This window comes from Rhinopithecus roxellana, chromosome 9, assembly GCF_007565055.1.
Source record: "Rhinopithecus roxellana isolate Shanxi Qingling chromosome 9, ASM756505v1, whole genome shotgun sequence".
NCBI classification, from domain to species: domain Eukaryota; kingdom Metazoa; phylum Chordata; class Mammalia; order Primates; family Cercopithecidae; genus Rhinopithecus; species Rhinopithecus roxellana.
In genome coordinates, this window is record NC_044557.1 from 33,315,255 (window position 1) to 33,328,707 (window position 13,453).

The 13,453-nt window shown below is 42.3% G+C and overlaps 1 protein-coding gene across 6 annotated transcripts in view; it reads left to right on the forward strand.

Annotated features, from left to right (window-relative positions):
- Nucleotides 1–11,602, forward strand: part of CHD7 (chromodomain helicase DNA binding protein 7) — a 190,300-nt gene extending 178,698 nt beyond the window's left edge. For 4 of the 6 annotated variants that reach the window (XM_030937646.1, XM_030937647.1, XM_030937649.1 and 1 more), the window contains 6 exons: nucleotides 230–457; nucleotides 700–1,143; nucleotides 5,165–5,386; nucleotides 6,469–6,609; nucleotides 6,847–6,951; nucleotides 9,637–10,674. In XM_030937646.1, coding sequence (XP_030793506.1) covers nucleotides 230–457; nucleotides 700–1,143; nucleotides 5,165–5,386; nucleotides 6,469–6,609; nucleotides 6,847–6,951; nucleotides 9,637–10,557 — 2,061 coding nt within the window. In that variant the 3' untranslated portion in view covers nucleotides 10,558–10,674. Of the gene's footprint in view, nucleotides 1–229; nucleotides 458–699; nucleotides 1,144–5,164; nucleotides 5,387–6,468; nucleotides 6,610–6,846; nucleotides 6,952–9,636 lie in introns of all 6 variants that reach the window. The other 2 variants (XM_030937645.1, XM_030937648.1) reach the window with 1 other exon arrangement.
- The last annotated feature ends 1,851 nt before the right edge of the window (nucleotides 11,603–13,453 follow it).

Sequence of the window (13,453 nt, forward strand, 5' to 3'; positions counted from 1 at the left end):
TTTTCTGTGTTGAAGCCACCTAGGACCTTCTGCCAGAGCAATGCCATTATAGGAGATTTTGTTTATTTACTTTCTTACTTGGTTTCTTGCCTTTTGTTTTCTTTTACTCTTTGTCCTCCAGTTGACTTCTAAACATTTTATGCTCTTTTGCATCTTGATGGATGTATTTATCTAGTAATTTTAACCAGGGCTTTGTTAAAATTTCTTGTGACTTTTCTTCTCCCTCCAGGATAGAGTAATGATAAACCGATTAGACAACATCTGTGAAGCAGTGTTGAAAGGCAAATGGCCAGTAAATAGGCGCCAGATGTTTGATTTCCAAGGCCTCATCCCAGGTTACACACCCACCACAGTGGACAGCCCCTTGCAGAAGAGGAGCTTTGCTGAGCTCTCCATGGTCGGCCAAGCCAGCATTAGTGGGAGTGAGGACCTCACTACTTCTCCTCAGTTATCAAAAGTAAGTTAGAATGGCTTGTTTCTGCAGCTTAAAAGGGAGCCCTCTAAGCCTTAACTGAGTTTAGGAGCTTATATTTCACTGGTCCTGCTTAGAAATAAGATAGCTGCTGTTTTCTCAGCTCTGTGCACCAGTCATGAATGCTTAATTCCTTAAGCTTCTTGTTCCTTATTTCTAAAACCAGCCCATATAGCCGATACAATTCTGGCTCACTGCAACCCTACTCTGTTGGAATTTTTCAATAGGAAGATGCCCTCAACCTCTCTGTCCCTCGCCAGCGGAGGAGGAGGAGGAGAAAAATCGAAATTGAGGCCGAAAGAGCTGCCAAGAGGCGAAATCTCATGGAGATGGTTGCCCAGCTTCGAGAGTCTCAGGTGGTCTCAGAAAATGGACAAGAAAAAGTTGTAGATTTATCGAAGGCCTCAAGAGAGGCAACAAGCTCTACCTCAAATTTTTCATCTCTTTCTTCAAAGTTTATCTTGCCTAATGTCTCCACACCAGTGTCTGATGCCTTTAAGACTCAAATGGAACTGCTCCAAGCAGGCCTTTCACGCACACCCACAAGGCATCTCCTTAATGGCTCCCTAGTGGATGGAGAGCCTCCCATGAAGAGGAGGCGGGGAAGGAGGAAAAATGTGGAGGGCCTTGATCTGCTTTTCATGAGCCACAAACGGACGTCATTGAGTGCAGTAAGTTGGGGAGCTCGCCTGCATGGCGATTGCACATGTTGACAGCTGAGGGTCCCGCGATGCTCACACTGCTGGGCTGTGTTTCTCTCAGCAGCATGGTATGAAAGCCAGCTTCCTCCACTAAAGAAATAGTTTTACAGTGAACAGTCATGATTCTGATCATTGATACAGATCACTTGGCCTGAACGAAGTGTAGCTTGAGGATGTACTCTTCCCATGTTCTGATGTGTTGATTGCTCTCAGAAGAACAGCCCAACCCAGAAACATGTTCTTCTGAGCCTAGAATTGTTATCTCTGAATTCTTGAGGTGAAACAAGTTTCTGCTCTTAAAGTTATTGATATGTTTTAGGCCTGGCATTTATTAGAATTAGTATAAATGTTTTGTTTTGGACCTAAGATTTGTGTTAACATAAAAAGCTGGTGACTGCAAATTCTCCTACCTCCGTAAGTATTTTAAAAATCTGAGCTGCACCTTTGCTAGAATAGGTTTGAATAGAATGTATGAACCAATGGATTTTGACTTTCCCTTTCTCAATTCAGAGGGAATAAATGAATGCAGTATAATCAAAATGATTTTCTTTCTTAATCTGCTTCAACTACATCTCACCCAAAAATGTGGTGCCTGACTCACTGATGACCAGAATTTTATCCCAAAGAGCACAGTTACATGTGTTTTTTTAAAAACTGGTTTAGCACTATTTATCTTGAACCTATTGACTAGAAGCCCCAGTCACCATAGTGACTGGAGCTCCTTGTCTGTATTGTGAAGAGTGGGTGCTCTGGGAAGCCTTCCAGGTACTGGGCCATCCTGGGCCCTTCCTCAAGCAGTGGGACACAGTTTGGGAAATACTGAAATTTGAGATTGAGGGAAGACAGTTATCTGTTTCAGCATGTTTTTTCTTACTCCATCCCTATTATTTGCCCATTTTCTATTTCTTGAACCCAGAGAAAGCTTAATAAGAAGGCAGGATAAGACATGGTTGAGTTGAAGGTCAGAAACGAAAAATAACATTCACTGAAATTTGTTTGCCCTCTGGTGGAGTCTTAATTAAAACAGAAGCATTCAGAGTAAATTTTCAAAATTGGACCAGGCACGGTGGCTCACGCCTGTAATCCCAGCACTCTGGGAGGCCGAGGCAGGTAGATCACTTGAGGTCAGGAGTTCAAGACCAGCCTGGCAAAAATGGCAAAACCTTGCCTCTACTCAAATTATAAAAATTAGCCTGGCCTGGTGGCATGTGCCTGTGATCCCAGCTACTCAGGATGCTGAGGCAGGAGAATTGCTTGAAACCGGGAGGTGGAGGTTGCAGTGAGCCGAGATCGCGCCACTGTACTCCAGCCTGGGCGACAGAGTGAGACTCCGTCTCAAAAAAATAAAAAAAATTTTTTTTTCAAAATTGATTACCAGTGCACCAGTCATCAGAATGGTCACATTTGTTGATGGTATGATTGTTTTCGGAATCCTGTAAAAGTATACTTTGTAATGGACTAGCTGTGACTTACATGTGTTCTGTAAGTTAAAACACCATTTCTAGGGGTATGGCCCTGAAACAGAGTTGTAGCACTAGTGATTAGCCTTTCTGTTTGAAACTACTTCTTTGATAGATTTTGTTGACTGATAAATTCTTTCTCCATAAACTTTAACAAATTAGGAAGTTTCTGCAGCTGACACTTCCTTTTGTTTATTATCATGTTCAATATTTGTAGGGTGTTTTGTGTTTTGAAACAGGGTTTGTTTTTGAGACAGGGTCTCACTCTGTCGCCTGGGCTGGAGCACAGTGGCACAATCTTGGCTCACTGCAGCCTCCACCTCCCGGGCTCAAGTGATTCTCTCACCTCAGCCTCCCGAGTAGATGGAACTACAGGCAACGTGCCACCATACTTGGCTAATTGTTTCATATTTTTGGTGGGGACAGGGTTTCACCATGTTGCCCAGGCTGGTCTCGAACTTCTGGGCTCAAGTAATCCACCCACCTCAGCCGCCTGAAGTACTGGGATTACAGGCAATTATGTTCAATATTTGGATCATGACACAGCTTTATCTCTGGACCAGGTGTTAGGAATTAATGCAACCCAGGTGCTTTCTTCTACACACCCTATTTTAAATGTGAGACTGATTTTATTCATTTCACTATTTTAAGTCGTTGTTAAAAATTTGTTGATATTTTTCTGAAGCCACATTTAGAAAGCCTGAGAAAATTCCTAATTGAAGTTAGAGAATGTGTTTTTAAAACTTTTTTTTTTTTAACTGTCACATTTTGAAATGTAGGGATTCCTCATTTGGTGTTGTCGGGGGTGATGTGCATGCACATAAAATACAAGGAAAGCATTGATCGATCTGTAAATAAACCGAGTAGGAAAGAGATGTAAAGGCCAGCAGTGTTACCTGGATGAAAGAGGACAGATCCTAGAATTTAGTATTTTGTCAGCACTCTAACTGTGCTGCCATGAAAAAGAATGCATTCAGCAACAGTGGACAAGCTGGCACTATTCCCTGTGCCGGCACTGAGAGTCAAAAAACAGTCCTGACAAGTGCTTGCAATGGAGAATGCAGTGTTTAGGAAGGGGTAAACAGATAAATAATAATGTGTCCTGGTTGTGCACGTGTGCCATGGCCAAGACATGTCTAGGGTACTTTATGAGCCCAAAGGAAGCCTGGGAGTGGAGGGAAGAGGATATGGGGAGAAACAGATGAAGAAGTTTCCCTATGGATGGCTGTACTTCAGTTAAGTTTTGAAGATCATGTAGGAGTTGGTCATTTTCAAAGGGTTGGCAGAGAACATGTGTAAGAGTAGAGAGTCTCTTGGGTCTGACGAACTGAGGAATTTGCTGAGGAAGTGAGCTTCAGCAGAGATGAGCTTGGAGAGAAAGCAGGATGCAAATCATGGAGGGCCTTGATGCCATTCGGAAGAACTTGGATTTTGTCCTGGAGGTAATACAGATGCAGTTATTGGAAAAAATAGGAGAGTGATGTGACATAATTTTTTGAACTGGGAAAAGCTGAATTTTAGAAAACTGACTCCAGCGTTGTGGTGTGGAGGTTGGATTGAAGATAGGTGGGGTTAGAATCAGGGAGACCATTTAGGAATATTGCAATAACCTGGGTGGGAAGTGATGCAGGCCTGGGCCATGGTAGAGCTGTGGGGAAGGAGAAATGGGTGTCTGGAGGTTGAAATAACTGTAGACTTCAGTTAGCGTTGTTCTTTCTGATGTTGCCACACATACCTGAGACAAAATGTCCCACTACCAGCAAAATTATACTGTGCATAGAGTGCCAATAAGTTGCATATAAACTGGCTTTTAGAAATTTCTTAGTATAAATTATCTTTAATTTATTTTGTTAATTAATATCTAAGAATTATTAAATAATATCTTTATTTTGATAAATTTATCTTTAATTTAATTTAATTTGGGGATCTCCAAGAGAGATTGAGAGGCCGCCCTTCATGCACATCAGCTCAGACTATGCTCCCCATATTGTATTCCCAGTGGCTGGCTTAGGGTTTCAAAGCATGGAACCTTAGTGGATTATACAATTTTTACCTTCTTACTAGTTCTACAGTGTGAAGAATGATATAAAAGTTTTGTCTTCTAACTTTTTTTTTTTTTTTTTTGAGACGAAGTCTCACTCTATCGCCTAGGCTGGGGTGCAGTGGCTCAATCTCTGCTCACTGCAACCTCTGCCTCCTGAGTTCAAGTGATTCTCCTGCCCCAGCCTCCCAGGTAACTGGGATTACAGGCAAGCACCACCATGCCTGGCTATTTTTTGTATTTTTTATAACTCCTGACCTCAGGTGATCCATCCACCTCAGTCTCCCAGAGTGCTGGGATTACAGGCATGAGCCACCGCACCCAGCCTCTTTTTCTAACTTTTAATAGCTGTTCCCAAACTGACATTGTTTCTAGTAACTATTTTCCCTTTTTGATCAAAGATCCATTCTAGGATAGCGTTTTCTTGAAATAGGACATTGTCAGAGGCTCTCTTTGTGTGAGAATTCATACCATTGTGAACTTTCTGCAGGAGGATGCTGAGGTGACCAAAGCTTTTGAAGAAGATATAGAGACCCCACCAACAAGAAACATTCCTTCTCCCGGACAGCTGGACCCAGACACACGGATCCCTGTTATCAATCTCGAAGATGGGACTAGGCTGGTGGGGGAAGATGCTCCTAAAAATAAGGATTTAGTTGAATGGCTGAAGCTGCACCCTACTTACACTGTTGATATGCCAAGTTATGTACCAGTGAGTATTGCAGAGTTTAGAGTTGGAAGGAATATTGCAGGCAGGTCCACTTCATTCCCTTACAACATAGAAATCCCTGACAGCTGGTCCCTCTGCCTTTTCCTTGAATGTTTCCTGGTCTCAAACATTTCTCAGGTCTTTTTTGTTGAATCTTCTTCATTTCAGATACTAGCTTTAGGTTTGTCTTACTGAAGGCAGCCTTATGGTTATTTGAAGATGTGCATTATGCATTTCCTTACTGTTTGCTTCTCCCATCAAACTCGTGTGACTTCTTCAGTTATTCTTTCCATGGCATTGTTTCCAGGCGGTCTTAGTATTGGGTTAACACTCTTGAATGCACTTTCTCTAGTCTCCAGACAAGGCTCCGCCATCCCGGAGTGCTATGAAGCCATTACTTCCAGAGATTTGACCAGTTAGTGCAGCCCAAGATTGTATTAGCTGCTTTTACGGCAACTAATGCTGGTGCCTTATGGTAAACATTAGACAGTTCATATCTCCAAATGGTTTGTCATACAAACTGTCTGCTAGCTAACAGTGCAAGTCTTTTGCTTTCCATATTTATGTGATTGATTTTTAAAAACTTAAATGTAGGGTTTTACATTTTGTTTTGTTGTTTTATTTTGTTTGTTCAGCCTAGTGTTCTTGCCACTCAGAATGTACCCCCACCCCCTCACAAGATCTGTCTATTTGTTGGTGAGTTCCCATTACAGACAGTCTCATGTTGTTGATGGGGTATCATCTCTTGTGTTCATTCAAGCCACTAACTAGAAATTAGTAAAAGTACTATAGAAAGCCTCCTTTAAAAATGTCACAACTTGGTTAAACATTTAAAGAAAAACTTGAAGTGAGGTTATTGATAGACAAAAGGAAAAGCCAGCACTTATATGTTCCTTAATGGACAGGGGTGAAGAAGGAGTTTTTTCTTTCAAAGAGAAGAATATGGTTTCTAATATTAATAATTAAAAATGATTCTTGAAACTTCCATAATAATTGAAGATGATCTGACAGTTTTCTTTGGCATTTATATAGAGAAGACTGAGTACTAAATACCAGTTTTACTAAATATGTTTTTTCTTTTGCAGAAGAATGCAGATGTGCTATTTTCCTCATTTCAGAAACCGAAACAGAAACGACATAGATGTCGAAACCCTAATAAATTGGATATAAACACTTTGACAGGAGAAGAAAGGGTGCCTGTTGTCAATAAACGAAATGGGAAGAAGGTAAACGCTGGGAAAGGGAACTGATCACTGCGATTTCTTAGCCCAGAAAGAAGTGTTTTATCCTGCCCTCTTCTATAAGGGAAAAGAATCCTGTCTGCCCGATTGTGTGTGTGTGTGTGTGTGTGTGTGTGTGTGTGTGTGTGTGTGTGTGTGTATTATAGAAGGGGTAGGGAGTAGATTAACAGAGAGGGGAGGGAAGACTGTGTTTTTAATCATTTGTCAAATGCCTCTACCCAGATGGGTGGAGCTATGGCGCCTCCGATGAAGGATCTACCCAGGTGGCTGGAAGAAAATCCTGAATTTGCAGTTGCTCCAGATTGGACTGATATAGTTAAGCAATCTGTAAGTACAAACTGCATTTCTGTCAAGAAAGGTAGCTATACAAAACTGTTTTCCCGAGTCTTTCTTATTTTCTGTTGGCCATTAATTATTCAGTTGTAACTTACTTTTAGCTTAAAAGAATTGACATAATACATCATTTTCATACATCATTTCATACATCATTAATACATCATTTCTTACATCAATACATCATTAATCCAAAGTGAATTCATTTGTCAGCTCCAATTTAAAAGGTTTGTATGGAAACATACATTCACAGTCTTGGAGGTAGACTTCTCCAGGGGGAACTGCCTCAGGTAAGTCTACTTAACGGCTCACCTGTGGAATGGGATGTATGGTGGTTGAGATCATTAAGATTAACTGTGATTTCTGATTTAAGAAAAACAACAAAAAAATACAACAGTTCTACCTAAAAGATTTGTTATTACTAGCTTTTTAAAAGTTCATTCATGACATGCTGATTATTTGTTTTAATTATACATTAAAACTGACTTTTCTTTCAGTGTAACATTCTGTCGATCTTAACACACGTGTGAGTTTGTGAACTGACACTGTAGTCAGAATAGGGTTCCATCCCCCCACTCCCTCCAGTTCCCTCATACTGTTCTTTTCCCTACCCCAGCCCCTGGCTGCCACTGACCTGTTCTCCATCCCTGTCTTTTTGAGAATGTCATAAAACGTAAGCATGAAGGACATAAGTTTGGAAGAACTGAGCAATTTCTTTTGCTCATCATATGGAAGGTCATCAATGGTCACATGTGTCACAGTTCGCTCCTTTCTGTTGCCGAGTAGCTCTCTCCATTGCATAGATGTGACACTGCACGGCTTAGCCCTCACATGCTGAAGGACATCTGGGTTATTTCCTGATTTTTGAAACTATGACTAGAGCTGCTATAAGCAATTGTGTACAGGTTTTGGTGTGAACGTAAGTTTTCATTTTTCTAGGGTAGATAATAAAATATAATTACATTTTCCATATTTCAAAAATACTTTTTCTCTTACATATATTTGAAATATCCAAAATAACACATTATAGAGGGGATAAAACATCCTGGGTTTATATTATGTTATACTATTTTATAAATTTTCTCCCATACAATATCTTTTTTTGTTTGTTTTTTGAGGCAAGGTCTTTGTCACCCAGACTGGAGTGCAGTGGCAAAAATCACAGCTCACTACAGCCTCAACCTCCCAGGCTCAAGCAATCCTCCCACCTCAGCCTCCCAAGCAGCTGGGACTACAGGCACACATCACCAAGCTTGGCTAGTTTTTGTATTTTTTGTAGAGAAGGCATTTTGCCACATTGCCCAGGCTGGTCTCGAACTCACCTCAAGCAGTCTGTCTGCCATCACATCCCAAAGTGCTGAGATTACAGGTGTGAGCCACTGCCCAGCCAAAAAATTTTTTTAATTGACAGATATTTAATTGACATTAATTAACGAATCAAATATATATTCAAGGTGTACAGCATGGTGTTTTTTTCTTTTAAGAGACAGGGTCTTGCTCTGTCACCCAGGCTGGAGTGCAATGGTGTAATCATAGCTCACTTGGCAGCCTCAAACTCCTGGGCTCAAGCAGTCCTCCCATCTCAGCCTCCTGATTAGCCAAGTAGCTGAGATGACAAGCATATGCCACCACACCTGGATAATTTTTTTTTAATTTCATAGAGATAGGGTCTTGCTATGTGCCCCAGGCTGGTCTCAGACTCCTGGGCTCAAGAAATTCTCTAGTCTTGGCCTCCCAAAGTGTTGGGATTACAAGCATGAGCCACAGCACCTGGCTTCAAGTGATGATTTGATATAATTATACATTATGTACTCTCCTTTATAAAAATGTGTTATGGGTACATAGTAGGTGTATAATAGAGTACATGAGGTATTTTTGTACAAGCACACAGTGCATAATAATCACTTTGGGTAGATGAGGTATGCATCACCTCAAGCATTTACCCTTTGTATTACAAACAATGCGAGTATACTCTTTTAGTTATTTTAAAACATACAATAGGCCGGGTGCGGTGGCTCAAGCCTGTAATCCCAGCACTTTGGGAGGCCGAGACGGGCGGATCACGAGGTCAGGAGATCGAGACCATCCTGGCTAACACTGTGAAACCCCGTCTCTACTAAAAAATACAAAAAAAACTAGCCGGGCGAGGTGGCGGGCGCCTGTAGTCCCAGCTACTCGGGAGGCTGAGGCAGGAGAATGGCGTAAACCCGGGAGGCGGAGCTTGCAGTGAGCTGAGATCCGGCCACTGCACTCCAGCCCGAGCTACAGAGCGAGACTCAGTCTCAAAAAAAAAAAAAAAAAAAAAAACATACAATAAATTATTGTTGACTGTGTAGTCACCCTGTTGTGTTACCGAAAACTAGATCTTACTCGTCCTGTCTAATTTTATTTTTGTACCCCATCATGTACTTCTGATGTATGATTTCTTGAGTTAGTTATGGATGCAGCTAACTTGACCTTTACCTCACTGATGAGTAGCCTTGAGCAATTTTTCTGCAGTTCAGCAAGCTAACATAATAATAAAAGCAAATTTTGCTGTCATTATCATTGAGCTGTTAGAAGGGAAGAACTACTTAGGTATTTCTGTTTGGAATGGCAGGTTCACCACAGAGGCTCACATGGAGATCAAGTTGTCTTCGGCAGCCTTTATAGCCATTGTTTGCCTCCCCTCTCCTCCAGGGTTTTGTTCCCGAGTCGATGTTTGACCGCCTTCTCACTGGGCCTGTGGTGCGGGGAGAGGGAGCGAGCAGAAGAGGAAGAAGGCCCAAAAGTGAGATCGCCAGAGCAGCCGCGGCCGCTGCTGCTGTGGCCTCCACGTCAGGGATCAACCCTTTGCTGGTGAACAGCCTGTTTGCTGGAATGGACCTGACGAGCCTTCAGAATCTCCAGAATCTCCAGTCGCTCCAGCTGGCAGGCCTCATGGGCTTCCCTCCAGGACTGGCAACAGCTGCCACCGCCGGAGGCGATGCGAAGAACCCTGCTGCTGTGCTGCCCCTGATGCTGCCAGGAATGGCGGGCCTGCCCAACGTGTTTGGCTTGGGCGGGCTGTTGAATAACCCTCTGTCAGCTGCTACTGGAAACACCACTACTGCTTCTAGTCAAGGAGAACCGGAAGACAGCACTTCAAAAGGAGAGGAGAAAGGAAATGAGAATGAAGACGAGAACAAAGACTCTGAGAAAAGCACAGATGCTGTTTCGGCTGCTGACTCTGCGAATGGATCTGTTGGTGCTGCTACTGCCCCGGCCGGATTGCCCTCAAACCCACTAGCCTTCAACCCTTTCCTCCTGTCCACCATGGCCCCGGGCCTCTTCTACCCATCCATGTTTCTACCTCCAGGACTGGGGGGATTGACGCTGCCTGGGTTCCCAGCATTGGCAGGACTTCAGAATGCCGTGGGCTCGAGCGAAGAAAAGGCTGCTGCTGACAAGGCCGAGGGAGGACCCTTTAAAGATGGAGAGACCCTTGAAGGCAGCGATGCCGAGGAGAGCCTGGATAAGACTGCAGAGTCCTCCCTCTTAGAAGACGAAATAGCACAGGGTGAAGAACTAGACTCACTTGATGGGGGGGACGAAATAGAAAACAATGAAAATGATGAATAACCAGTACCAGTTCCAGTTCAAGTGTTTAAAACTTTTGACAAGTGGTAGTCCTACTGTTTACACTCACAGTTAATGTTCATACCTAGTTTTATAAGCTGTTCTGTAACATAGTGTAGCAAAAAAGAAAAAGTTCAAGTCATGTTATACAGGTGTGTCAAAAGGTATCTTGGTCATTAAGTATTGTGCAGTGCATTATTTATTATCCCTAGGAGAGATGAAATTTGAGAGGTGATCATGTCTTTTTAAGGAAACTTACATAATGCTCTGCTTTTTTTTTCTCTTGGTACCATTGGTATTATAATAAAGAGCAATTTGTAACTGAGTGGCACTAATGGAAGAAGGTGCTGCTCAAAGGAAGTATGAAGTTATATATTTAATTTTTTAATTTTAATTTTTAATTTTTTTGCTGTGAAGGTCAAGCTGAAATTTACCATACATATCATCCTTGCTCATTTGTTTCCCTTTTTGACTGTATGGGGTTCCCACACTCGCGCATCCACACACATACACCCACTCTGACAATCTCCACGCTAGTGTGAACGCCTCTGTCCCGAGGTGCAGCAATAATAAGGCAGCTGTTGAATGTGAAGGGTCCCTTTGGAAAACTCACCTACTGGGAGGGTTCTTGCCAGACAGAACTACAGTTCCATTGTCTTGTGGTCTTGTAATGCACTGGTAAAAACAAAATAAATAGATGAATAAATAAAGAATGAGAGAAGAGAGAATCAGGTACCTTTTTTAAATTAAAGGACTTTGTTACTTTAGCCACAAAGCTAAAACAGCATTACCTCAGCTCTAAACTAGCCTTGAAGTTTACAGACATGACTTTGTAAATGTATTGTTTTTCTTTGTTGTGATGTCCTTTTATTTTTTTCTTGGAAAACTGCTATCATGTAAGATAAAATGTAAATTGCTGCCAACTGTAGTAATGATGCTTTTAATAAAAGTGACCCATGATATGCAGAGATGTAATTATAGAATGTAGTATATAGGGAAACTGGTGTTCACTCTATTTTTTGTATTCGCAATAGATGCAAATACAGCATTCTGGCTTTTGTACAGTTTCTTGATATATCCTCTTATACTAGATTAGCTTTTAGTAATACACTAAACTGTCTCCAAGACTAGACAGGAAAGAAAACCTTGAATTACTCTCACATAATTCCACTCCAGATATCTCAACAGAAATGCATACAAAAAGCTCCTATTACTCCCTCAAAAGGGCATCCGAGACTGAGAATACTTAGAAATGTGTGCAGCGTGTGATAATGTGGTACACTGAAGAACAAAAGGGCGAAAGAAAAATGAGGCTTTAATAGGCACAATATCTAGGTCATTTATCCTTGGTTAATGGGTAGAAAAACACAATGCAGTAGTGTCAGCAAGGGACACAAAGGCACTCTGGTGTCCTGCAGACCAGCGCTCGATGCCAGGAACCAGTGTGTGGAAAAACCCATGTGGAATTGAAACAGACCGACTTAAGCACGCACGCGCGCACGCACGGTCTCAGGAGCTGCTGATTTGTGGACCCCTTTTCGACCTTTGATATTTAAAGTAAAATATAATTTGAGATCTACTGTTTTCACCTTTTTATGTCACCTGAACCAACACAAAGCCATATTTTCATCCAGTTAAAAAGCAGAGGAAGGGATGTGGACGAGAGTGTTTTGTGTGTGTTGCCTTCCTCCACACCCTCCCCCTAGGACGTCCGCACACAGTCCACCCTCAGCCAGTGTGCTGCCAGACAGGTGGTCCAAATTCCTCCCAGACAATGAGATTCAGTTCATTTATGCCCCAAGATGAAAATATGCCCCTTAATGATTCTGGGAAAGGAACAACCTGAACCATCCACCTTACAGATCCTGTGATGGCTTTTATTTATCATCGCCGTTGTCTGCTGAAATTCAATGGGCTGTGCACATTGGAGGAAAGTGCCTTAGAGAGAATATTTTTTGAAAGGGAATTATTCAAACACCGAAAAGTAAAACTAGGTCTGCCTAAAATATAGGGAATTTAAGTATGTAAGTAACAAAGATGTTAGCAGGGAGAATTTGCTTAATAAAACGAGTCATTAAAGGGTGAGATTTTCCTATGAGCCTCTGTAAATAGAGAATATAACGTGACACTGTTAGGATAAAATTTGAAGAGCAATGATGATCTTCAAAGCAAAGCCATCAGTTGCTCATGGCCAGAGGACCCCTGAGTTGATGGGGCTCACTGGCTTGTTACGTGCGCCTTCTGGCATCTGTTGACATGGCTTCAATGTCATTCACATTTTCATATTGGAAAATGCATTTTTTTCTTCCAGTGAAATTCATTCTTGGTAGTAGATCTTGAATCTACCTAAGTTAGAAGCATTTTATTTTTGTTGTTTTTAGGCGGAGTTTCACTGTCGCCCAGGAGGGAGTGCAGTGGTGTGATCTCGGCTCACTGCAGGCTCTGTCTCCAGCGTTCACGCCATTCTCCTGTCTCTGCCTCCCTAGTAGCTGGGACTACAGGCGCCTGCCACCATGCTCAGCTAATTTTTTTGTATTTTTAGTAGAGACGGGATTTCACCGTGTTAGCCAGGATGGTCTCGATCTCCTGACCCTTGTGATCCGCCCGCCTTGGCCTCCCAAAGTGCTGGAATTACAGGCATGAGTAAGAAGTATTTTCAATTCAGTCAGATACTAATGGGTATGATGGTGTGCCTAGCGTGGAGGAAGCACTGAGGTGCCAAGTGTTCTCCTGGCATTGCTCCCTGATGGAAGTGCTGTTCTTCCCTGAGGAGGCTGAGGCCCGGGAGTTGGCATCACTGCCAGCAGTTAAGTGCAGGAGCAGGACTTGAACTCAGGCCATCTGACTGCAGAAGCCTGTGTATGTGCTCCTAAAACACTGCACTTTTAGGTCTCTGAAA